We start from the raw sequence: 25259 nt of genomic DNA on the forward strand, positions 1-25259 counted from the left end.
CGTTGCTCGTCCGATGCCCTTGAACCGCAGTGTCAGAACCAAACCGTAAAGTTTTGGGTCATCGGCCCATTAAACGAACCGGTAGCTCGATGGTTCGGATTTAACGTAATAAACCAGTAGACCAAATCATAAATTTTTCTATTAAATAAAAAATCAACCCAATTAAACTGACTAAAAATCAAAAATCATATTTTGTTATTTAAAAATATTTCATATTTACAGCATTATTGTTAATTTATTAAAATATTAGTTTGAACTCTGCTGGTAGACCTTATCGAATCCAAATGCACGATTAAATTCCACTACATTAATGATCCTCTTAGTATCAGTTCTATGAATATTAAAGGAGGTACATGTAGGTACACAAGTATCAGACGCATGGTAGAATAAACTTCAGATTGTCAGTTCCTGAGAATCGATCGTTAACTATTACACCAGATATATCATGCACCTACTGTCTATGCTATGTCCTGGGAGCACGCATGACTAAATTCCAACTCGAGTATGAGGAATGGTGAGTGATGAATCAATAGAAGCGACAACAAGACATTGAGGATGAGAAATTCAAATCGCTCTACAAAGATCAATTCTATCAAATAAATAGGAACTATGAGTTACTAAATACTCATGCCTCATTGTGTCGGTCATGTCTCTTGTTTTCACTCCAAATTGAAGTAATCTATCAAATGCTAGGCCACTACCATATCGGTGTTCTTGGTTGACAACCCGGACTAATCATCCGAGACGATAACTTATCGTATAGCAATCGACCTTTGATGTAAGCGTGAGGCCGGTGTCGATATGTTGCTAATGTTCAAATGGTAGTTCAGTCAGGTATCAACCAAATTCATGTGTCGATGCAATTTGGAATTCACATCACAATAATTAGTCCGAATAACTTGAACAAGTATGGACGAGAGCAAATGGTGGAGCTGAAGAGAAGGAAAAAAAAAAAAAAAAACACTAAGAGAGAGCTAAGGTGCAAAATGGCTTGACTTCCTTTGATTATAAGTATATTTTTCTTAGATTTTTTTAATATAATCATAATTTTACCTTGCAACAAACATTAAAATTTTAAAATTATTATATTTAAAAAAATACTTGTAATCCAAGTAAAAGAAAAAAAATCCTAACTAAAACTAAAACAATTATCAATTATATTCAATTATACTATAACAATAATAACAAATAATTTTTTATCCCACTAAATAAGATTGGATTATATTAATCATTCTACTCTATTATCTTTGATCTATATTATATCATCATATATATATTTAAATAAATTTTGTCATTACAAATTAAATCTCTCTTTTTCTCAATTAACACGTGTATATATCATAATCTCACGTAATTTAATTGAGATATTTATTAGTCAACTAATTAATACTAGGAAGAAGTTAGAAATTTCATATTGAGAGATTAAAAGTTATGTATTTATGTTGAAGAGGGTGGTCATGTCATTGCGACATGATCCTCTGGTCAGAACTTTACAGATCAGAAGATGCACCACAAAAGTTTTTTGATTGATTTGAATGAACCTCACCTATTTAGCATGTGGGATCCATACAAATCAATTAATCAGTGTAGTGGTTTATTCTCTGGACTGCAAAATATGGTCCAAAGGATCTGCTCGCATGTATTGCATCCATTTGCCTTCCATAAAAAATGAGGGGGCAGCCATGCACCTCTTGTACTAAAAAAAATGAGGGGTCAGCCATCGCCATTGCTCTCCTCATTTGGCTTTGTCCCTACTTAAATATATATTCATATCATCTTAAATGTAACTCAATTATATAATGACTTGACAGTAGAAAGATTAGTGAGAAGAGCATTATAAGTTTGATTCGAGAAAGGTTAATTTACACATCATCCACATTTAAGAATTGAAAAAAAGAGCTTTGTCTTGGGCCTTCCGAGCATTCCGTTAGTAATTCTACTCCTGGAGTGCTTTGAAATTGACGTAATGTAGTCCACAACATCGAGATTGTGATCCTTGAAAAATGTATTGGAGTGAACATTTATCCAAAATTGAGAAGGGTGAAGCCCAACAACATCTTCCACCATGGAGATTGGCAGACTTGCATCAAATATTCTTGGTTGAGAAAAGATGGTTTGGATCACTTCATTGAAAATTGAAGAGGCTGAAGATTGTGTAATAGTCTCATATGAATGTTGAATAAATTGGGGTGCAGGAAAGATGATGGAAATTGGGCCTTTGTCGATAGAAGAACTAGGCTGCTGATTGTTGTCAGACAAAGTGAGCTTTTAGGCTTCCATTAGCACTTCGCCTGGGTCTATTCCCTCTTCGTCATCATCACGGAGGATGGAGGAGAAGGGATTGAGGTTGTCGTCGAAGAGGACTAATCAAATGGTTTTGATAGCAGCGGCAGGAGGAGCTGTGGAGGTCGATCTTGTCGTTGACATGGGGTAAAGGAGGCGTGGAGTGCAAAGGGTTGGGGGTTAGGGTTTGGTGGGCAAAAGATGGGAAGGTTTGGGGCTTGAGGGAGGGGCTCATGGGTATGATGGTAGGCCAGGGCAATGAAGAAGTCTTCAACATCAACTCTTATCTCATCGTCGGCATCTTTTGTTTTCAGGAAAAATTTTGAGGTTTTCCATCGCTCTCGAAGCGAGTTTAGTTCAACTAGAAGACGTTGGAACTTGGAATAAAATGATTCTTCGTCTTTTTTTCATATTCTCCAATTAGTGATCTTAATTTTACCTTATCTGTCATGTGATCGTCGCAACTGGTCCAATTGTAAAGACACTTGAGAGTTAGAGGGGAGGTGAATAACTCTCTTCGATTACTCTTTTTGATTTGTAGTGGATATTTGAAGCTAAGGACATTACAATGCTAATACCTTGATTTACTTGGTATCTACCTTCTTAAGATGACTAATCCAAGGGTCGACACCAACAATCACAGTTTTCACTATGAACTCTCATTTTTATAATAATACCGAAGGTGAAGAAACCTCTTACAACAATATTAGGATTTACAACTCTCACTCAAGGAAAAACACATCACAAAGTTGAAGTAGAAGATATTACAGATGAAACACGATTCTCCTTTGAGTTGCTTAAGAGAGTGTTGCAAATGAGAGCTTGATCTTAGGCACAAAGAGCACAATAGAGCAATGGAACAGTGTCTTGTTTTCTGCCTTAAGTTCTCCTTTTAAACTCCTCTAAACTAGGTTATTTCTCTACTTTTTGTAGCCACCAATCATTAGAAGAAGCCCCCAATCAATTAATAACCCTTTGACATTGACTATCCGTTGAATGGTTACTGACTCTAGATCGATAGTTGAGATTAATTCATTTTAAATCTCAATCGATTGGTGTTAATCACCAATCGATTTGCCACCTTAATCGATTAGTCAATTATTTTGGGGGCTTTCTATTCTAGCGAAGAAAACCTCCCACTAATCGATTGACAGTGCCCCAATTGATCAATGAATCAATTTGTGAGCTTTTTATTCTCTCGAAGAAAACCTCCTAATTAATTGCACCAATTGATTTGCATGGCCTAATCAATTGGTGAATCGATTTAGAAGCTTTCTGTCATGATAAAAAAGAATTAGATATTTCCACAATGACATGATATTATTCACTTTGGGTCTAAGCTCTCATGGTTTTGCTTTTGAGTTTTATTCAAAAGACCTCATATAGACTTGCAACCCAACAATCTCCCCTCAAACAAAGGACTTTCTGCCCCTCGATCCATCCGACCTACTAGAACTTCCTTACCTAGTCACAACTAGGACTTCTTGCCTGGTGTCTGGTCCTCTTGATTCGAACATAAAAGCCTCCACTTTCTTTGTTCGAGGTCAATATTTTACTCACATAGCTCAATTAGACTATAGCTCTTGTGCACAGTCGGCGGTTAGACCTTCTGGCAGTCTGAGCTTTGATACCAATTATTAGGACCAAAATAAATTTAGATATCTCTACAATAACATGATATTATCTACTTTAGGCCTAAACTCTCATAGTTTTACTTTTGGGCTCTACCTAAAAGGGCTCATATCAATGGAGATATCTTTCCCTTATAAACTTATGATTTTTTTCCATGTATTTTCAATGTGCGACTTTATTTGCAAACTTGCAACCCAACACTTTCTGTGTGCTCGAATTTGATTACTAATCGATTGATAATCTGTGCCAATCGATTGATACATCATTTGGCTAAATCGTGAATTCTAGGTTTACACCAATCAATTGTCAATAATGGCAACCCCGGAAACTTAGCTTTAGGGTTTTAGCACACCAATCGATTGGTGAACCCTAAAATAGGGGTTTTCACCCCCTAATCCTTGAGCACACACTCCCCTTTGATATCTCAATCAATTCTAATTATCTCATTTTAGATGAACCTCCTGTTCCTTAGACTTTTTGCATGTTGCTTTCTCATCTCCAGGTCTTCATCTACTCTTACATTTGGTCTCACAATCTGTTTGGATTTCCACCTTTTGCCAAGAATCTAGTCCTTAATCTTCTTGGACTTCTCTTGTCTTACATTCGATCTTTTGACCTGTATGAACCTCTTCTTGCCAAGAATCTCACCCTCAACCTTCTTGGACTTTTCTTACCTTACATCCGGTCTTCTGACCTATAAGGATTTCTTCTTGCCAAGAAGCCGACCCTCAACCTTCTTGGATTTCTCTTATCATACAAACTTATAACTAAAATTAGATCTAATGTATTAATATAGACTTAAATAATTATCAATCATTGAAACTTCTCATCCGATACATGATTACACCAACACCAACCACGTTGACGCTCAACCTTTGAGTTTGATCACAACCATTTTAACTTTCATATGATCAGGCACTTCTTGATAATAAAAAAATCTCTCTACTTTGTTAAGCCAATAAACAAATTCCTCTGCCTGTAACATACCAAAAAACTTGGGCAGAATCCAAAAATAGAAGTCTACATGATGCTCCTCTAGACCATGATGTTCTTGGAACTGAACACAATTGTGATATGAGTTTTTGAAAGCGAAACCAGAATCATGATAAAAGATCTTACGATCTTCAAAATCTAGCATTGTCAAACGCTGAGTTAATTTTGTGATTTGTCCCTATAAATCCTCAATCATCATGTTATGATCATGATATTGTACTTTCTCATTCGGAGCATGTCCATTACGACCACGACCACGACGACCCACCATTGAAATTGATGAAGTTTCTCTATAGCAAATGTTGAGCTCTGATACCAATTGATGTCTGACAGAATAGAGATTATCCTACGAGCTGTATTGATTTCATTGGTTCGAACATGAATGACCAAAATAATCTTCTAAAACCTGTTGCTTAAGAAGAATACAAGGAAAATAGAGAAAAGGGAAGCAAATAACACGACCAAAAATATTACTCATATAAAAAAAACTTTCTTAACATCAACTAAATAATTATTTAAATAGACCTAAAACCCTAAGATACAAAAGAAATGAAAAAAAAATCTTCGGATCCTCTTGCATCACATCCAGACACACAAAAGCTATTGAAAAATGGAGTCCTCCCCCACATCACTCAATGTCACTCCCCCACATTATTATTACTTGTATTTGGACTAATCTTTGTAATGCAGGAAAATTAGCTTTTGGGTAACTAAAAAGATTTTCCGATTGACCTAAAAAGTGTTTCAGTCTACCTAAAAACTCAGATAGGTGCAAAGAAGGAAATAGAAGTTCGGTCGACTGAGTCGATGAACAAAGATGGTAAATGTAGAATATCATATTGGAACATACAGGAAAGGAAACCCTAGGGTTGTAGCCGACTAAATTACTTGTATTTAGACTAATCAATGTGATGCAGGAAAATTGGCTTTTGGATAATAAAAAAGATTTTTCAATCAACCTAAAAAGTTTTTTAGTTGACTTAAAAACTCAGATAGGTGCAAAGAAGAAAATAGAAATTCAGTCGACTAAGTCGATGAACAAAGATGGTCATTGCAGAATATCAAATCAGATCATGCATGAAAGGAAAGCATAGGGCTTCATCCAACTAAATTACTTATATTTAGACTAATATTTGTGATGCATGAAAATTGGTTTTTGGATAACCAAAAAGATTTTTCAATCGACCTAAAAAAGCTTTTTTGTCGACCTAAAAAGTCAGTTAAGTGCAAAGAAGGAAATATAAGTTCAGTTGACTGAGTTGATGAACAAAGATGGTAAGTGTGAAGCTCAGATCAGATCATGCAGGAAAGGAAATCCTAGGGCTTCAACCGACTAAACAAGGTTAAGTTGACCGAAAACCCGAATTTCCCAAGATTGATCAAATCAGATCGGAACAAGCAAGAAAGAGAGTGGAGATCAATCGCCTTATAGAGGTTCAGTTGACTGATAGAGATCACTCAATTGAACGATTTCTAATCGACCGAACCATGCCTATTAAAGAAGCTTTGAGATCCGAGGCTCAGCTGCTACTACACTGAGAGGCTCTTTGACAACTTACGCTACAATTTCACCTCTAGTTGTCGGTATAATCTTTCATTTTACTTGCATTTGCATTCAATGAGGCTAGTAGTATGCTACAATCTTCCTCATTCTTGTATGAGTTTTTCTCTTTCTCCAAAAGTTTTTGGAGAGGAGAACTATAGTGGATTTTTCATTGTAAAGCGATCAAGGATCGTATGCTTTAGAATAGTAGTCGCTGCACTAAAAACCAAGTAAAAATAACTCGTGTCCAATGCTTTTGTATTTCTGCATATCTTTATCAATTCCGTTGCTACTACACCGAGAGGTACTCTCCAACAACCTATGCTACAATTTCAACTCTAGTTGTCGGTATAATATTTCATTTACTTGCATTTACATTCAAGGGGACTAGTAGCGTGTTACTATCTTCCTCATTCTTGTACGAGTTTTGCTCTTTCTCCAAAAATTTTTTGAGGGGAGAACTTTAGTAGATTTCCAATCGTAAAATGATCAAGGATCGCGGGTTTCAGAGTAGTGCTTTTTCTGCATGTCTTTATTAATTCCACTACTATTTTGATTTGATTTGATTTGATTTCCTAAAAGAAAAGAGTTTTTAACAAATGAGATTTACCCTCCTCTCTCGTCTATTTCGATCCAACAATATAGTCTCCGAAGTATTTATATGGTTTGATTCCTAGTGACGACACATTCAAGGGCATTTTCTTTTAATGGGATGGTAAATCTGAGACTTTCAGTTGTCGAATCTCCCGGTGTGAGTATTTTTAAATTTATCTTGATTCCATAAAAACTTTATATGAGAATGGATCGGTTATGTTCAAGATTAGTCTGGGTTAGATATCTAATACTAGCTAAAAAACAAAAATCATTGAGGTGACAAATATTGTTATCGACTACTTGCTACACGATTGGCTCTACTAAGTCCAACTGAAGCAATGGAAACTGAGAGAGACTGATGTATGCATACATTTAATCAGAAATTAAATTAAGTTGTTTGGTGGGACTACTGCTCATCATCAGCTCCCCTACTTAATCTTATCACTTCATGAAATGGATCAGGCATTAAATGATATTGCTCTCTTTTTTCCTTGTATTTTCTTGGAAATACTGATTCAGCTTTAAAGAAATTTTCATCGGCCATCAAAATAAATTTAAAAAATATATATAGATCCTAACGGGCAACCTAACATCACGGATGATTTAAACACCACAAACATATGAATGAAATGCGTCAAGTGAAAATTGAACCAACGTTACTTATCCCTTACCATCCTGTCGTGTCCCGTGGGGCTAAATTGCTCTCATTCTTGTTGCATGGATGGATTAGTGTCGGCACTTTGACCAGTTAATCAGGATAATTAATAATCACGCTAATTAATGAAGCAAAAGGAGTGCCGACACTGGCCACTGGTTGATGGTGGGTTTCTTTAAGGTGGGGGCAACGACAAGACTCGATGAACATCTTAATTAACTTAAGTTTAGAGCTTCAATTAGCCATTGTCTGTTGATTTGATAAATCAATAGATGGATGCATGAATCAATTTTTTTTTTTTTTTATCGCTACCGATCTACGTCAAGCAATATTTAATGGACTTAAGTAAATGAACCTAGTCGAGTCAAGTCGAGATTATGTGTATTCAATTTTATTATTTAAATTAAACTTATTCAAATCTTATCTAACTTGTCGCTTGAACCGAACTCAAACTTATTTAAACTTATTCAAATCTTATCTAACTTGTCTGTTGATTTGATAAATCCATTGATGGATGGATCGAATGGTCTTTTTTTATTGCTATTGATGTACATCATCCACTATTTAATGGACTTAAGTTAAGTTATACCCTAAACCCTAAGAACGAGATCTTAATATCGGTTGGTAAATTTTTATAGGATCGAATTGATTATTTTTAAAATTCATCATCGTAAGTTTGATATCTAATATTAATTAAATATATATATATATATAAGAACCGAGTCAAATCAAATTTAATTTTTATTTTATTTATCAATCTAGTTCAAACTTGTCATATTGGTCTGTTCGAGTTTTTAATTGAACTATTTTTGTATTTTAACATATTATAAATATTAAATTCAAAATATATATATATATATATATTATTTTTTATAATTAAATTTTATATAAGTTAATAAATATGTTTATTCAGGAGAATATTATTGAATCGTGCTCACTAGTTGAATGAATATAAATAAATTTTATCCCATTGATCATCAAATTTACTGATAGAAGTATATTCGATTTGAACAAAACAATTTTTTTTTTAAAAAAAAAAGGCATTATTTTCAAGTAAGAGTCATAGAAAACAACTATATCATACATACATGATTATAATGGTAGAAGAGGAATCTTTAGAAGGTAAATTTATGTTGATGCAGCGATATAGGGAGGTTCATCTGACACGGGATCAATTGTCAAGGTGGAGATCAAAGTTAAGATGGTCAACGCTAGGGTGTCAAAGGGTCGAACGGAGGGCGTGACGACCGATCGGGACAATCAGTGCCCGAACGACGAGAGACATGTTCGAGCAGATCATCCGTCCAAGTCGGAATAATATGATAAGATAATCAGACGCTCAGTGCATAACAGCAAGACACTGAAGAGATCGAAGAGCTTGTCTGATCGGAAGGGACAAGCCACTACAACCAGTCACCGCAAGGAGAGCGACTAATGTCGACAAAGCTGAGGGATCCCGGCCAAGTGGCCACCCCGCTTGACCGTTGATCCCGACCAAGCGGCCACCTCGCTCAGCCGTTGGTCCCGGCCGAATGACCACCTCGCTCGGCCAAGCAACGAGACTACTGTCGTATCTCTCGATATCCTTTTGGAAGATAGTGTCGCTGACACCAGTCATGGACAACAGACGGATCGTACGACGGAAGTTTCTACTGTCTCATCAAGGATATGCATGCCCTGTTAAGGAATGATGTCATGAGCACTTTCCTGACAGGTCCTTTCATAAGACATATTGGAGAACGTGTGCATGTCTCGAGAAGCTTGCACGTCGCCCACCAGGATTAGCTCTATATAAAGGGGGTCCAAGTATCGACGGAGGTACGCGCTATTCACTATTTGCGGTAGCGTTACTGTTGCTCCACTTTCTTCCACTATTTGGGTGACTGACTTGAGCGTCGGAAGGCTAGCTCCGGGGACCCCTTCCCTAACTCAGTACTGACATTACTTGTTTTACAGAGTGGAGCGAAGTCTATAACCGATCAGTGAAGCCATCACATCTCTAACTTTCTACCTTTCTATTTTCAGACAGGATCATACGTCATAAACAGATTATTAATGTCCTCTTCATTTACAACCTCATATATCCTTGAAGGAGGATCGATCATAGGTCGGTCTAGTTTAGGCCACGAGGTCTTCTAAACAAAATCCATAGACAAGAATCCTAAACATGTGACTTAAAGTGACCCTACAAACTAGCTAGGGTTTCACAGTATCCCAATTGGCCATTAAAGAACTACTAATCCTTTATTGAATATATATATTTATGCACCATTCTTATCACTTCTTCATAAGAACAAAGAGCTTTTGATAATTGCAAAACGTATAGGTCCACCTAATGAAATTTTAAAATGGCCTTAAAGTCAAATTCATGAGTTGGAAATCTCTTATCCTTGTATTTTGTTTGCAATCATAAATCCATACACTAATTTTATAGTAGAAGAGTTTCATCTAAATTCGATCCAATCGAATCCCTATCAATTACTAACAAAAACTTAAATACAATTAGCAGAGACGGATCTTACTTAGAACTGTCTTGGACTCTATCCCATCTAATTTCTAACCCTAATTATAACAACAATAAGAGCATCCATATCAATTTCACTAAACATAGAATTTATATTAAATTTTATATTTTACGTAAAATAAAATTTTTACATCAGCTATCCATCTCTAAATTTAGAAGTGGATGATTTATTTTAAATTTTAAAGATATTTATAAAAAAACTGATATGAATACTCTACAAGCTAAATCTTTATTTCACTAAGTGAAATCAACTATAGAAATTTCTTCTATTACATTGGACTCGTTACGCCAACCAAACCCTTTTCAAAAATAGTTTATTCTCTATGTGTTCCTACCATTTGGTGTACCTTAAATACTAATCCTCCGCCATGAGAGAGGATCAAAGCTTTTCTCAACAAACACAATTCCACTCTCCTTTAGAGGAAATGGGAAGGCATTCTTGCTCCAACAAGAAGCTAAAGAAGGGCTTGTGGTCTCCGGAGGAGGACGAGAAGCTTTACACTCATGTCATCACTCATGGAGTCGGCCGTTGGAGCTTTGTGCCGAAACTAGCAGGCATTGCTCATATATTTCTTCGTGAATATTTCGATGCACCGATTGATTCAGCGCTTTGCTTTTGTGATTGTCGTAGGACTCCAGCGTTGCGGAAAGAGTTGCAGACTCAGGTGGATCAACTACCTCAGGCCGGATCTCAAAAGAGGCAAATTTTCGCGACAAGAGGAGGACTTAGTCATAAGCCTACAACAAGTTCTCGGAAACAAGTAACCGTGCCAAATTGTCCCAAATTTGAATCTTTCTTAACACGGTGATTGAACTCACCATTGAACCGGTTGCAATCGTCGGTGCAGGTGGTCGCGGATTGCAGCTCAGTTGCCGGGACGGACCGACAACGAGATCAAGAATCTGTGGAACTCGAGCCTCAAGAAGAGGATCGAAACAAGCACCCAGAACTTGGCACGCGGCCATACGAGAGCACAACACGAATCAAATGCAGATGCTGGTCTTGGGCCAGTCCTCGACCCTCTCCTGCTGATTGACATCCAGAACTGTAATTGGGACTCTCTGGATTTGCCGAAGAACAGCAGCGAGAACTTGTCGATTCGGAATGAATGCTTGGGCAGTTCGGGGTTTGGTGAATGCAGTGGCTTCTTGGATGGTTCACAAAACAACAGTGGCTGGGATGTGCTTGGTGATGAGGCCCTGGCCTGGGCCATTGGCAGTGAGGTGGAAGCACAGTTTTGGTGCTGGGTAGGATGAAAATCTTGGTAAAAAATAATTAAAAGGATGAATTGTTTTTTTAACAAAAAAGTTCAAATAATTTTTCATCCTGAAATACCTTTATTAATAAACCGATTCAACTCAATTAAAATAATTTCAATACGCTCAAAATGATCATAATATTCAAAATATTGTAAGAGTTAATTTTGATTGTAACCGAGTCAACGGATAACTGGCTCGTTGAGCCAATTACAGATCCAAGCGAGGGTCATGTCTATTTATAGTTATCCAACCTCATGATGGATGTTTTACTCATCATGAATCGTATACAAGTTCTGCAAAACTATAGGAAATCAACAAATCTGTGTACGGGATTTAATTAACATCGAAATTTAATAACAATAACTAAAAACAAATAATAAAGATAATGAACCTAAATGCAACAACGGATTTGTCATGGTCTCAACGTCGTCTAATAAATCCAATGATGAGCGGCCAATGATCTTTGCTCGACAACCCATCCAATGATGAGCGGCCAATGATCTTTGCTCGACAACCCACGTCGATCGAAACAGAAAGAGTACTGAAATTTGCACTAAGCAATCAATGAATGAAGGGAAGAGTGAAGTTTAAATCCCAGTTTAACTGAAGAATTCTCATGAAAAACACCATTAACTTAAATTATAATTTGCTTTCGGAGGAAGATGGACGGCTAATGATCTTTTAAAGAATTTGTTGACAATTTAAGTCGAACCAAATGGTAACCGCAAAGAGCAATCAGTCGATTGATCAAGCGCATACATCTAAAATAGTGCGAAAAAAGCACAGATCTTCCATCATATTGAGAAGAAACATATAATTAAAAAAAATATTTATATATATAGATAGATATATAACTCGACAGGAGTTATATTAGTGTATGTCGATAAGAAGAAGAAGAAGCAGCTCCACCTTGGTTTACAAGAGAGTATCTTGTGTACGCGTTAGACTTATCAACAATGTAAGTTTGTTAACTTATGGGGCAACTTATCGGCCACTTGATTCGTCGTCTCACTTGATTCCTCCTGAATGAATGTCATGTAAGTGTTATTTTTAAGATAAAGAGCTTCGATAAACTTACTTGAGAGAGACTTACTTCATTATCCTTCTCTAAGCCGACTACAAAACACCGGGAAGCCCCAATGCTTTCGCTCTTCAGCAAGCTACGAACGCCGACTAATGATCTGCTTGCATCAGGATGATTTGACCTCTCACCGTTTCGTTCAGTGGTGATTTGGCCGACATATTCAACACTTTGTTCTTCATATTTATTCTCAATATCGAAAGCCTCAAGTTTATGCATACTAGTCTTCTCCCTACATAACATAATGAGTGCTTAGACTATAAAAGAAACAGTCATATAGTTATAGGAAGAACTAATAAGCCGATACAAATCCATCATCATTTTAATTTTAAGATAAAACTAGGATGATCTAGTGAAAATCCCCTAATACGCGCATCGAATTCAACTAAACGAAGACATCTCCTGAAACTAAATGTTAACTCGTAGATTATTGTGAAGGATGCCAATATACCTCGGTAAGGAAGCATTTGGTCGCAGTTCAGGGGTGCGTCTACCATCTTTACTATTATTGTGGTCTTCGAAATGGGCAAATTGGCGCTTAAAGCGATCCACTCCACTGAAGGAAAACAAGAGATTTAGATGAAATGGAGATTGATACGAAATGAGCATAAAAAATGTAAAGAAACTTAAAATGACCTCGGGTACATAAAGTTAGTTTGATCTCCACCGCATAGATACTCCTGTAACATTTGAGGATGATACTCCAAAATCTGCTTGACGATGTATAATCTATTGTTATTAGAGCAATAGTTGTAAGGACACAAACAAGCAATATGTTTGGTGTTATACCTCTCGATAGATTAGCTCCCGCACATCGTCTTTTGTCAATTTCCTCCTTTCAAACTCGAACTCAAGTTTTGATATAGGTTGTGTTGAAGGCTCAAGTTCGATATTTGCTAGGCCTCGAAAATAAGGATCAGCAAGTGCCTGAATGGACAAGAGAAAGAATATATAAATGTTCAATTCACACAGTTAGGAAATTATTCATTTCATCTTTATTTGGAAGAGAATTCACCAAGGTAAATACGAACTGAGTTAACTGAATATATCTTACCTCTTCAGCAGTAGGCCGATCTTTAGGATCAAATGATAGAAGGCGTTCAAGTAAACGCAAAGCCGAACGATCCACTCCCGGAAACTTTTTCTGAAAAGGGACCGGTTGTTTCTTTCGCATACTGCTTAAGTACCTTTTAGCTTTCTCATTTCGAATCTGCATATCAGATAACAATGCTAATGAAAGACGATTGATCTTTATGTTGCATTGCAGTAGTCATTCATGAGATAAATTATAACTACTGAGAAGAGCGCACTTAGGATTTTTGTGGGTCGAGATATGATCATTGCTAAAAGACTACACTGATGATGCATCACACTGTTTCGAAGTTTAGATTCATACAATCTTAATTTCGGTTAAAATAACATAACCATATAAGTTCTTGTTTTTGTTACTTTGTTAGTCATGTATCAAGGTCACTAAGCTAACCGTCAAGGGTATCATCAAACGATTTGCACCATAGCAGCTTACAATTGTTGCATAATAATCAAAGGCGAGGTTACTCGAACAGAGGTGAATGAAGACCGAACCTTAGAAATAGATTCAGCTGAAGGTGTGCCAAGGAAATCAGTCATAATATCCAACTGGTGCACCACATTCTTGCCGGGGAACAGAGGTCTCCCTGTCAGCATTTCGGCAAATATGCATCCTATGCTCCAAATATCGATAGCAGGCGTGTACTGAAACCATGAAATTTGTAGTTTACAATCAGTAGACACAGTTCATTTCGATCAAATAAGGATAAGGGAACAATTTCGAAGTTAAAGCCATCAGTAGATTTGAAGTATCTCGGGTATTGGCACGGTGTGATCTGATAAAAATTGACTATCTAATTGCTAAAATCCTTTTTTTTTCAGAAATAAATAAACTAAGTAGAAGGGGATTAAAGGTCTGAAACATTATAATCTTACCATATGTTGAAGCATGTGAGTGTAGGTAAATGGCAAAATTGTATAGTTTGGATTGAGAGCCAAAACTCAAAGACATCATAAGTGAACCCCACCAAACTATTGCAACAATGAAGCTAACAATCATCATAAGTGTATATTTGTGTCCTTATTAGTTAAATACCACAACGAGTCACCAAAGGAAGAACACATCGACACTAGGCGAGCCATGTTCATCAACAAAGATCTTACTTTGGAGAAAAATGAGCCACATAATTCAGGAGCACGATACCACCTTGTTGCTACATAGTCCTACAGGGAAAAGAAACCCAATTAGCAACATCAAATTAAGCCATTATTGACCTCATTACAATAACAACAATAGGGTTGTAGGCGAACCAAATGTTCAAATACACAAGGTTAATTAAATAAACAAGCTTGAACAACTTATTAAACTAAATGGATGAGCTTGAACGCATATGTGTTCAACTTGTTAACGTTAATGAACAAAGATGAACAATACACATGAGCAATGTTTGTGAGTCATATTTATCAACAAAGATCAATTCAAACTTGTAAATAGACAAGCAAACTCTCAAAACAAACAAACAAACAAGCTTTTAATATCAAGCTCACTAATTAACCAAATAAGCTTTAAAAAGTAAAGTTTTAAACAATCAAACAAACTCAAATTGAGAGCTTGACAACATCTAAACAAACCAAGCTCAAGCTCATTAAAAAGAAACTTAGTCAAGCTTGAGCTATTTTAACAGCTTGGTTCATTTTAGGTTAGACTTGACCTGACCTAGCTACCTTATCAAAGAAGATTGAACAAAACAAAACTTGCCTTGTTCATAGTCCTTAACCCTTAACGACAACAACAATAACTAAACCTTTATCCTACTAAATGGAGTAAGCTATATGGATTCTCCTACACTATTGAGCTCGATCCCCTACTATACCTTCATGTATTATTGACCTCATTATGGCACAAAATCCTTAATCATAGGAAGAGTGAATGTGCATACTGTCCAAAATATGGCAGATGGAGCATCATTGAAAGCTACTCTGGCGAGGCCAAAATCACAGATTTTCAGCTTGCAGTCTGCATTGGCCAGGATGTTCTTGGGCTTCAAATCTCTATGAAAAACGTTGGCTGCCCTCAAAGAAAACAAGAAAATCTGGTGATTGTAGTGTCAAATTGCATTGCCAGTAGAAGATGATGAGGTTTCGACCTGCGTGGATGTACTTGAGCGATCGAAGAAGCTGGTACAGGAAGAAGCGATGGTGCTCGGGAGTGAGGTCGTCGTTTGCCTTGATGACCTGATGGAGGTCGGATTCCATCAACTCGAACACGACGTAGATGTCCTTGAACTCCCTTCTCGACGGCGGAAGCATTATGTGCTTGATTTGCACGATGTCCGGGTGGCGCAGCAGCCTCAGGAGCTTGATTTCCCGCAGGATGCGAGTGGCGTCGGAGACGTGCTCGAAGACGTCATTGATCTTCTTGATCGCCACCTTCTCGCCGGTGAGGGAGTCGTCCGCGGCGCCCACGACCCCGTAGCTGCCCTTTCCGACGACCTCCTGCACGTTGTACCTGCTCGCTTCGCCGTACTCCGTGAAGAAGTCGAGTTCCTGCGACGCCCGAATGGAGGAGCATCAAGATTACAACTTTAACACTTGCAGACGAAATTTAGAGAGCTCGAGAAATTAAAAAACCTTCTTTTGCTGTTGCATGGCGTTCTCCACTGCCCTTGGAACAGTTATTCCTCCTCTTCTTCTTTCTTTTTTTCTTTCTCGTTGTGTGTTTCTGATCGCTCTGTTTGATTAAGGCAGCAATGGATGGGCGGGAGCGGGGGCGGTGTGGGAAGAAGCGACGGAGGCCATCCACGAGGCGGCGTCTCCAGGGAAAAGGGCGATGGTTGCGGAAGAGCGAGTGAATATGAAATCCCTGATCATGCTCTACAATCGAGTGGATTATTTAATGTTTTTTTAGCCGAGCTCACTTTTAAATTCTGCATTATTTCTCGTGGTGCTGGATCCTGTGATTCACCTGTGTTTTCTAAATTTTTTCATAAAATTGGATCGTCCATCTCCAAATTGGATGAAGGATAGAAATACCATGACACGTGAACTTTTTTAAAAAAAATCTGAGCATCTTTTTAAAGATATCTATAAGTATTTCGGATTGATTTTGATATAATTAATTAAGTTAAGTTATGTCATATTTAATTTTTTTTATACCTTATGTCTAAGTGTACAGAATCTTAGTAATATAAGAAATCGAGTAAAAGGCACAACAGACGAAAAGGATGGTATGGGAAGTGAATTGACAGGTGCGATGTATTCGAGGGACTAGAAGTTACGGAAGAGTACACTGGTAGAGCGAGAAGGATGCTCTTGCGGTGGTTCAAGTGACAAGAAGCTAGGGAAGAAGCATACTCGAGGAAAAGATCTGAATTGGATTCGGATAAACTTAACTCCGGACGGTCAGAAGCATCACTCACAAGAGAAAAAGTTTGGAAAAGGTTAACCAGAGGTTGATCCTGGGAACGAAGAGTTATGTCTTGAAAATTCAAGGCGCCTTGGTGGAATGGAGGCACCTCAGGTGGGTTGGATTGTCTCTATCGCTGAAAGGCATGGAGGCACCTCCATGGACTGGAGATGCCTCAGCTAAAAAGGCAGGGAGGCGCCTCAGATGGAACGGAGGTGCCTCCGCACAAAACTTAGCCACAATAATGACTACTCATAGGAGACACCTAAGATGGAATGGAGGTGCCTCCATGCGTCCGGAGCTGTTGGACAGATCAAGTTTAATCGGATAAGTTTTACTAATCTGGAAGTGCCTCGAGCTTAATTGAGGTGTCTCCACTGCCACGTTAGTCAACGGTAAAAAGTATTTTGAGTATTATAAAAAGAGGGGATGTCCTCTGGCTCAAAAATAACAACTTGTACTTTATTTCTTTACTCTTTTTTTGATCTTTCAAGTTTGTAAGAGGCTTCTCTGCCTTCAATGAAGGAGATTTTAGTGAGCATTTTATTTACCTTAGATTAATAATCATCTATGCTGTAACCAAGTAATCTCTAGTGTTCTCTTACTCTTTTATGTTGTTATTTCTTAATTGTTTAATTTAACTACATATCCTTGCTAAATTTGAAAGCAAGAGATATTTTTTTAAAACTTATTTTTTAGGGCAATTCATCCTTCCCGGCCTATTTGGTGTAGGATCGATGCGTGCTAGAGGGGGAGTGAATAACACTCGTAACTTTTTCACTCGTTTTGGGAAATACAAAATAACGCAGCGGAATAAAGAGATAAAACAAAAGCAATGCTAATAAGATTTCTTTTACTTGGTTCGGAGCCTATGACGACTCTTACTCCAAGGCTCGTGATCGTTGTTCACTTTTATTCGGAAATAAGTACAGATATTAAGTATAATTAAAAACTTTATTACCAACAATAAAATAGTAAGTAGAAGTTCGTCGATTGTTGGAGCAGCGGTTGCACATTGTCAAAGCACTTCGAAGCAGCACACAAGAGCACAAGTAGTTCTCAATTCTGTGTTCGAAGTGCTGGTCGAGACCCTTTTTATAGCCACCTCAGACCTAATCCGGACCCACTGATCTCGGGATCAGGTTTGACCCGACTCTAATCGGTTGACTGATCCCCCGAATTGGTCGACCGATCCTTCTTGAATCAACCCGGCTTCCAGTCCAGGTTCTGCTGCTTGGATAAGATTCTTCGTTCGGTCAACCGATCCCGCCATTCGGTCAACCGATCTGCTGACCGTGCTGGCTTATCTGATCCGATCAACTTGGCTTGATCATCCTCAGTTCGATCCACTGAACCCGAGCTTCGGTCGACCGATCCCCTGATCGAACCTGGTCCACTAGCTGGAAATTTGATCTTGCTGATTGGAGGTTAGGTTGACCGATCCGAACATTCGATCGACCGATCAAGGTCGAATCTAGCCCTACAAAAGGTGTTAGTCTCCTGTAAAACAAAGTTAGAATAATAGTAAATAATAAAGCAATATAAAAGATAACTTTTGACAGTCTCTAGACTGTCCGGTTCTGACTTTCGGATTTTTCTGAAACCTTAGGTCAAATCAACACCTATTGTTCCCTCAACGGGGAACGCGCCCTCACCTACTCCTCTTAAGGGAAGTTACCTATTGTCAAACCGGTCCTCCAGACCGACTGGACTTTTGCTCAGCGGCGGAGATTTCAGGACTTTCCCTCTAGACGTCTGATCCCCGACCCATCCAATATTTTACCTGGTCCGCGACCACCAGGATTTTCACCCAGAGTCCTCGACTCTAGGATTTCGCCCAAAGTTCATGACCTGCCAAGACTTTCCACCTAGGGTTACCACCCCCTAAGATTTTTCATCTGTCTAGAATCCACTATGACTTTTACCTAAAAACACTTAGGACTTTCCTGCAAGCTCATTCACACTTGTTAGACAACAAGTAACCTTAACTTTGAATCCTTTGTCATTTATCAAAACACAGGTTCAATCATCTAGTGCTTCCCACACCAACATTTGGGACCAACAATTGGTATAAGAATCCAACTGCTTCAGAAGGACTAACAGCCTGCTAAAGCAAGGAAACAATGGTCAGACCAAGCATCTACCCGCCAAAGTTCAAGAGGGAGTTCTCACTCTGGAAACACCGGATAAAGGTATTTTTCAAAATTGATTTCAAAATTATTTTATTAATTAAATATGATTTTATAGTATCCAAAGATCAACATGAAGAAGAAAAGGAAGGGCATTTACAGAATAAAGGAGAAATGCATATTTAGAACCTGGCACTCAAAGCTAAAAAGATCGAGTCGGAGTCACAATCATCACTCGACGAAGACGAAGAAGTTTTCTAGTAAGAAAGTTTTCTAAATTTTTAAAATCTAATAATTTTGATAAGAAGCAGACAACAAGACCTTTTCGAAGTAAATAAAGGTTCAGTACTGCAACTGCCAAGAAGAAAGGTATATCAAAAATAATTGTTCAAAGCTGAAAAGTAAATGAAAGGACAAATTGCCAAACATATCCAAGCACAATAACCTAAAAGCAACATGGGACGAGCCCTCATCCGAATCCAAGCTAGAAAATTACGTTGGATTAGCACTGATGGCAGATCACTAAGAAAATATTGAAAGCTCGTCCAAAATTAATATTGATGAAGGGAGAGATTCATCAAAAGAAAACAGCAATGAAGGGAAATCAACAGACTACAAGAACAACAATATAAGTAAGGTACATACCTCACCTCTTGAAAAGTTGTACAAGTTCATAAAAATACTTCATAAAAGTATGTGTAAATTAAAAATAAAGCATGAACTATTAAAAACATAAAATACAAAATTAAAGGTTACCTTAGTAAAATCATGTTTATTAGAAGATTATGATAAATTGAAAATTAAAAATGAAGAATTAAAATATCAACTAGAAAAAAAAGACTCTACATGCCTAAATTCAAAATTTTCTAAGTTTAGAAATTATACAGAACTTAATTAGTATTTTAAATATTTACAAGAGCTAAATTATAAAAGTGGATAAAAAATATATCCCACAAATTGTTTTGATAAATCTAATAGGTAGAAAATTATTTTGGGTTTTGAAAACCTGCTTAGTTTAAATTAATTTTTATGCATGCTTTAAATATAAATTTAGTTTAATTTTAATATTGCTGCAAAACTTAATTGTTTGATACATTCACTATTCATAATTTAAGTTAATTTTTTTTTACTATGCTATATAATGATTCTATCGAATAATCAATTTTTTTCTAAAATTTTTTTACCCTGTATAATTTTTTAAAAAATTATTTAAATAATAAATTTCAATGAATAAAAATTCTTCAAAATTTATTTTTTAAAAATTCATTTTTTTTTTTTTGTGATATAGGTTTATTGTTAGAGAAAAAAAATTCAAAAATTTTCGACAATTCTCTGATTTTTTTTATAATTTTTTTATCAAAAAAATGTAATTTAAGGTTTAAAATTGTTTAGGACATTAATCTTAAAAGACTTTATTTTTCGGGAGTTTACCATTGAATTTTGAATGTTGGAAAAAAAAAATCAACCAGATTTTTAGACCTTAAAAATAGTTTTTTTTAAATTTTATTTTTAAAAATAATACTATCGATTTCAAAAATATTTATTACGGCTACAATAAAAAAAATTTGTGAATGAAATTTTTTATCATACTCTGATAAATCATGATTGTTATTAAAAAAATAGTATTTTTTAAATATTAAAATAATTTTTAATTATTTTTCCAAAATGATTGGATTAATAGATTAAAAAAAATCTCTTTTTAAAAATTAATTTTGATAAAAATGTAGATTGTTGAAAATTCTATGTCACCCCCTTAGAAAAACATTTCAATATTTTTTTAAGATTTTACTTCTAGTTTTGATGTAAACAAAAGGGGAGAGTGTTTATCCAATTTAGGGGAGTAATAATTAAACTATTAAAAATAAATATTACTTGCATTTCTTTTGTACTTAAATATAATATTCATGTTATAACTATTTTTTTAATTTTCTTTATTTACCCTAACTTTAACTTGGGTTGACGCATATCATAAAGGAGAGATTGTAAGTACTCCGAGTTGATTTTGATGTAATCAACCAAGTTAAGTTGGGTCATGTTTATTTTTGATGACTCATGTTGAAATGTGCAAGAGCTTAGGAACACAAGAAGTTCAGCGGAAGACGCAATGGACGAGAATGATGGCACAGGAAGTGAGTCGACGGGTTTGATGCATTTGACGGATGAGAAGCTATAGAAGAGTGCACTGATAGAGCGAGAATGACACACGCGACAATCCGATGGATGAGAAACTAGGAAGAAAGTCTGCTCGAATAGAAGATCAAAGTTGGGTTCAGACGAACTCAACTCCGAATAGCAGAAGCATCACCACAGGAGCAAAAGTTTGAAAAAGGTCAACTCGGAGGTTGACCTAGGGTATGAAGAGTTATGCCTTGAAGACTCGAGGTGCCTTGGTGGAATGGAGGCGTCTCGAGTGGGTTGGATTGCCTCTGCCGTAGAAAGGCGCGGAGGCGCCTCTATGGATTAGAGGCATCTTAACTGAAAAGGCGGGGAGGCGCCTCAGATGGAACGGAGGCGCCTCCATGCAAAACTCAGCCACAATAACAACTACTGAAGGAGGCGCCTCTGTGTTAGACAGATCAACTTTGATCGGATAAGTTTTGCTAATTTGGAGGTGTAAGCTTTTAAGTTTGTAAGATGCTTTTCTTCCTTCAACGAAGGAGTTAGTGAGCATTTCATTTACCATGGATTAATAACTATTTAGATTGTAATCAAGTAATTTCTAGTGTATCTTACTATTTTATATTATTAGTTCTTAATTGTTTAATTTACTGCCTATCCTTGCTTAGTTTGAAAGCAAGAGATATTTTTTAAAAAACTTATTTTTCAAGGCAATTCACCCCCTCCCCTCCTCTTGTCAGCCTACTCGTGACCAACACCATCTTGTAAAATAACATAGTTACTATCAAGTATACCATTCAATATTATTATCTCATGTTGCACGTATTAAATCATGAATCTATAAGTTAATTGCCTGAGCAAGACCTTACCGTTTGTAACTGCTATAAACGTGAATGTAATTGAATAGGATAAGTATGTGTTGCAGCAATTATAAAATTCTAGTTACTATAATATTACAGCAATTACAATTTTATAGCAAATTTAAGGTGAATTGTAGCAGTTATAAAATCTAAATTGATATAATAGAAAATTTATTGTATAGGTCAAATCTATGCAATGCATTCGAGATTAGATAAGTTGCATTTTAACCTAAATTGATAAAATACCTTTAACCCCTCTATTTTATATCAAGTTGCATTTTACCCACTGTACTTAAAAAATAACACTTAACTGCCCCTTTGACCAAAGTCAAAAAAAAAAATTGTAAAAGATAATTATATCCTTACGTTTTTTATATTTTTTGATAATTTTAAGAGGAAAAAAACTCATTGAATTGACGTGGAAAATAATTACATATGTCTTTAAGTCGGCTCTTTAATTATTAATTAATTAGATCGATGATGTACATAGGGTCAAAAATATATATAAAAGGATAAAAAATATATAGAAACATCTAGTGATGATGTCCTTCGTCACTCACTCAGATCTGCGATTGATGTTAGTTTGTCGGTGCATCCGCTCTTAGTGTCCTACAAAGCAATATTTGTCAACTAAGGATTGATATTGTCGGTGTTATCCTATTTAATTTGATGGTCAAGCCAGTGATAAACTGAAATGTGAGGCTCGCGTACATACATGAGAAAGTAAAAGAGCTTGAAGAAGACAAAGAAAATTTGTCTTCGCAAAAGAAAATAAAATTATATCTTCGCATATTTTCATAGAACCTTATATAATTGTGGATAGGGGCAGATATAAAATTTTAAATTTATGGGAAAGTGAAGAAAATAACTATTATACATTGTATTTAAAGACGACGACGAAAATATACATCTTAAACTACTTAATTTTATTTTATTCATATAATTAAGTATTAATCTTTATATATTGTTGGAGTATACATATAATTTATTGATTTTAATTAGTAAACTAATAGTCATACACATGTGGAAAATATAAATTAGGACCTTGAATTGTCTAGAATTAATTCAGATATCAACAAAGGAAATAGAAGTAGACGTAAATTATCAATAAATTTAATATTATTTTTTCCTCTTAAAATTATCAAAAAATATCAAAAAGACAAAGACATAATCAAGGGCGGATCCAAGGGGGGTGGCATCGGCGATCACCTCCCTTACCGGCGGTGTGACCCGTAATATTATGGGATTTCACTAGTGAAGATGGAGGATAACACCCCTTGTTCAGTGTAAAAATTTACTACGCTCAGCTTCGATCGTGATCGTCTCTTCATCCTTAAATTCCTAAATCCATCACTGTTATCTTTTATAATTTTTTTTCACATTTGATTTTGGTCAAAGAGGATTAAATGTTACTTTTAAAATACAGGGGATAAAATATTACTTGATAGAAAATAAATATGGTTAAAGGTATTTTTTCCTAATAATATCAAATATATTTTGGATAATTTCACCGAGAGAGTTGGTAGATGATTATAAAAAAAGTGACTCGTTTGATTTACTCGGGCCCTCCAGACTATGTCATACCATTTGGAAGAGAGATAAATAATAATAATACATTTCACATATACTAGAAATTAATCTCATAATCTATTATAATAATATCATATTATTACAGAATTAAAAGATAATATTCACCAACGATCCAGTATCATGGTCCTGGCTAAATATAAGTAGATAAATTATTAAGGATATTTTTATCCTAGTACAATGGCGTGAAAATATCAGATATCTAATGGTATATTTCATATCTGAAAGCAATTGACCTTACAATCTATTTAACTATTGATGTTTGACAACCATTACAAAGGTATTAGACTCACACTTATCAACTAATTGGAAGTAAATTTTCTTAAAAAATAATAATGCATTAAAATTACTTAAAAGAACCCATAAACATTTCTTGAAACTAAGTAGTAGACTAAAATTAATTTAGCCTTCTAGAAACATCACTTTATAATTCAACACTCTCCCTTAAAGTGATGTTCACTAATCTCAGCTTTGATCGCAAATCTTCGAATGCACCCTTCGGAAGTGATTTTGTAAAGATATCGACAATATTGTTTTCACTTTTAACTGCGATCATATCAAAAATCCCATTGAGCACTTTCTCACGAATGAAATGATGCTCAAGTTCAATATGTTTTGTCCTCTCAATAGGATTAGATGTAAGCTTGATTGCACTCAGATTATCTCCGTGAATAGAAATCAAGGAATGGGTTGATCAATGGGCATGTGCAGATTCTCAAAGAGTCTACGAAGTCACATACACTGTTGAGCAGCATGAGCAGAAGCTTTGTGTTAGGACCAAAAGTAGCTAGAGGGGGGGGGGGGGGGGAATAGCTCGTCGCGTTCGCTCGGTGCTTGGCGTTGCTCGGTGTTGCTTGGCGTTGATTGTTTCTTCAAGAATATGCAGCGGAAAATACAGAAATAAATACACCCACGCTAACACTAGGATTTTACTTGGTATCCACCTCCAAAGGAGGTGACTAATCCAAGAATCCACACCACGCACGCACCCTCCACTATGAAACACTCCTTTTCGGTAACTACCGAGGCCGGAGAAGCCCTACAAGACTCTCGGTACAAGAAGAAGGAAAGGGAAACAAAATACAAGCACAAGCTTACAATGAATGCAGAAAACCCTAACCCTAGCTTCTCTTCTTGCCTTTGATCCGCCTCTTGACTCGGAGAGCTTCCAAGAACCTTCAAGAACTGGCGATCACGAGCTTTGAGAGTGCTGTGGAGGAGCTGGCGAAGATCTGAGATGAAACAGTGAAGAGATGCTGAAGGAAATGAACGCCTGCGGCCTTTATCGACGCCAACGGTCGGATCCCGATCGATTCGAATGTTCCCAATCGATCGGGGAGAATTTGGATCGATCCACGGATCGATCCAGAGCGCCTCTGTGCTCTGGAAAAACGCCTGGATCGATCCACGGATCGATCCAGCGCTTATCGCGCGAAGCAGCCGCGTCCCAATCGATCCACTGATCGATTGGAACATCTGGATCGATCCACGGATCGATCCAGAGGCTTTCTGTTCGCTTAGGAGAAGCCTAGATCGATCCACTGATCGATCCAGCTCCTGGATCG

At 36.5% G+C, this 25259-nt stretch overlaps 2 protein-coding genes across 2 annotated transcripts; one reads left to right on the forward strand and one right to left on the reverse strand.

The window, feature by feature from the left end:
• The first annotated feature begins 10542 nt into the window (after positions 1-10542).
• On the forward strand, positions 10543-11547 carry LOC122002886 (transcription factor MYB46-like). Its single transcript, XM_042558267.1, has 3 exons — positions 10543-10779; positions 10856-10985; positions 11073-11547. The coding sequence occupies exons 1-3, from the start codon at positions 10593-10595 to the stop codon at positions 11479-11481; spliced, it is 726 nt and encodes a 241-aa protein (XP_042414201.1). The 5' UTR covers positions 10543-10592; the 3' UTR covers positions 11482-11547.
• A 690-nt stretch (positions 11548-12237) lies between these two features.
• LOC122002885 (mitogen-activated protein kinase 17-like) lies at positions 12238-16282 on the reverse strand. The gene is made up of 11 exons (XM_042558266.1): positions 16226-16282; positions 15742-16141; positions 15535-15662; positions 14759-14818; positions 14150-14299; positions 13620-13775; positions 13355-13492; positions 13202-13275; positions 13017-13121; positions 12578-12797; positions 12238-12506 (listed from the first exon to the last, which is right to left on the reverse strand). Exons 1-11 carry the CDS (start codon positions 16241-16243, stop codon positions 12435-12437), a joined length of 1521 nt encoding a protein of 506 aa, XP_042414200.1. The 5' UTR covers positions 16244-16282; the 3' UTR covers positions 12238-12434.
• Positions 16283-25259: the final 8977 nt, after the last annotated feature.

This window comes from Zingiber officinale, chromosome 7A (genome assembly GCF_018446385.1).
Source record: "Zingiber officinale cultivar Zhangliang chromosome 7A, Zo_v1.1, whole genome shotgun sequence".
Taxonomy (NCBI): domain Eukaryota; kingdom Viridiplantae; phylum Streptophyta; class Magnoliopsida; order Zingiberales; family Zingiberaceae; genus Zingiber; species Zingiber officinale.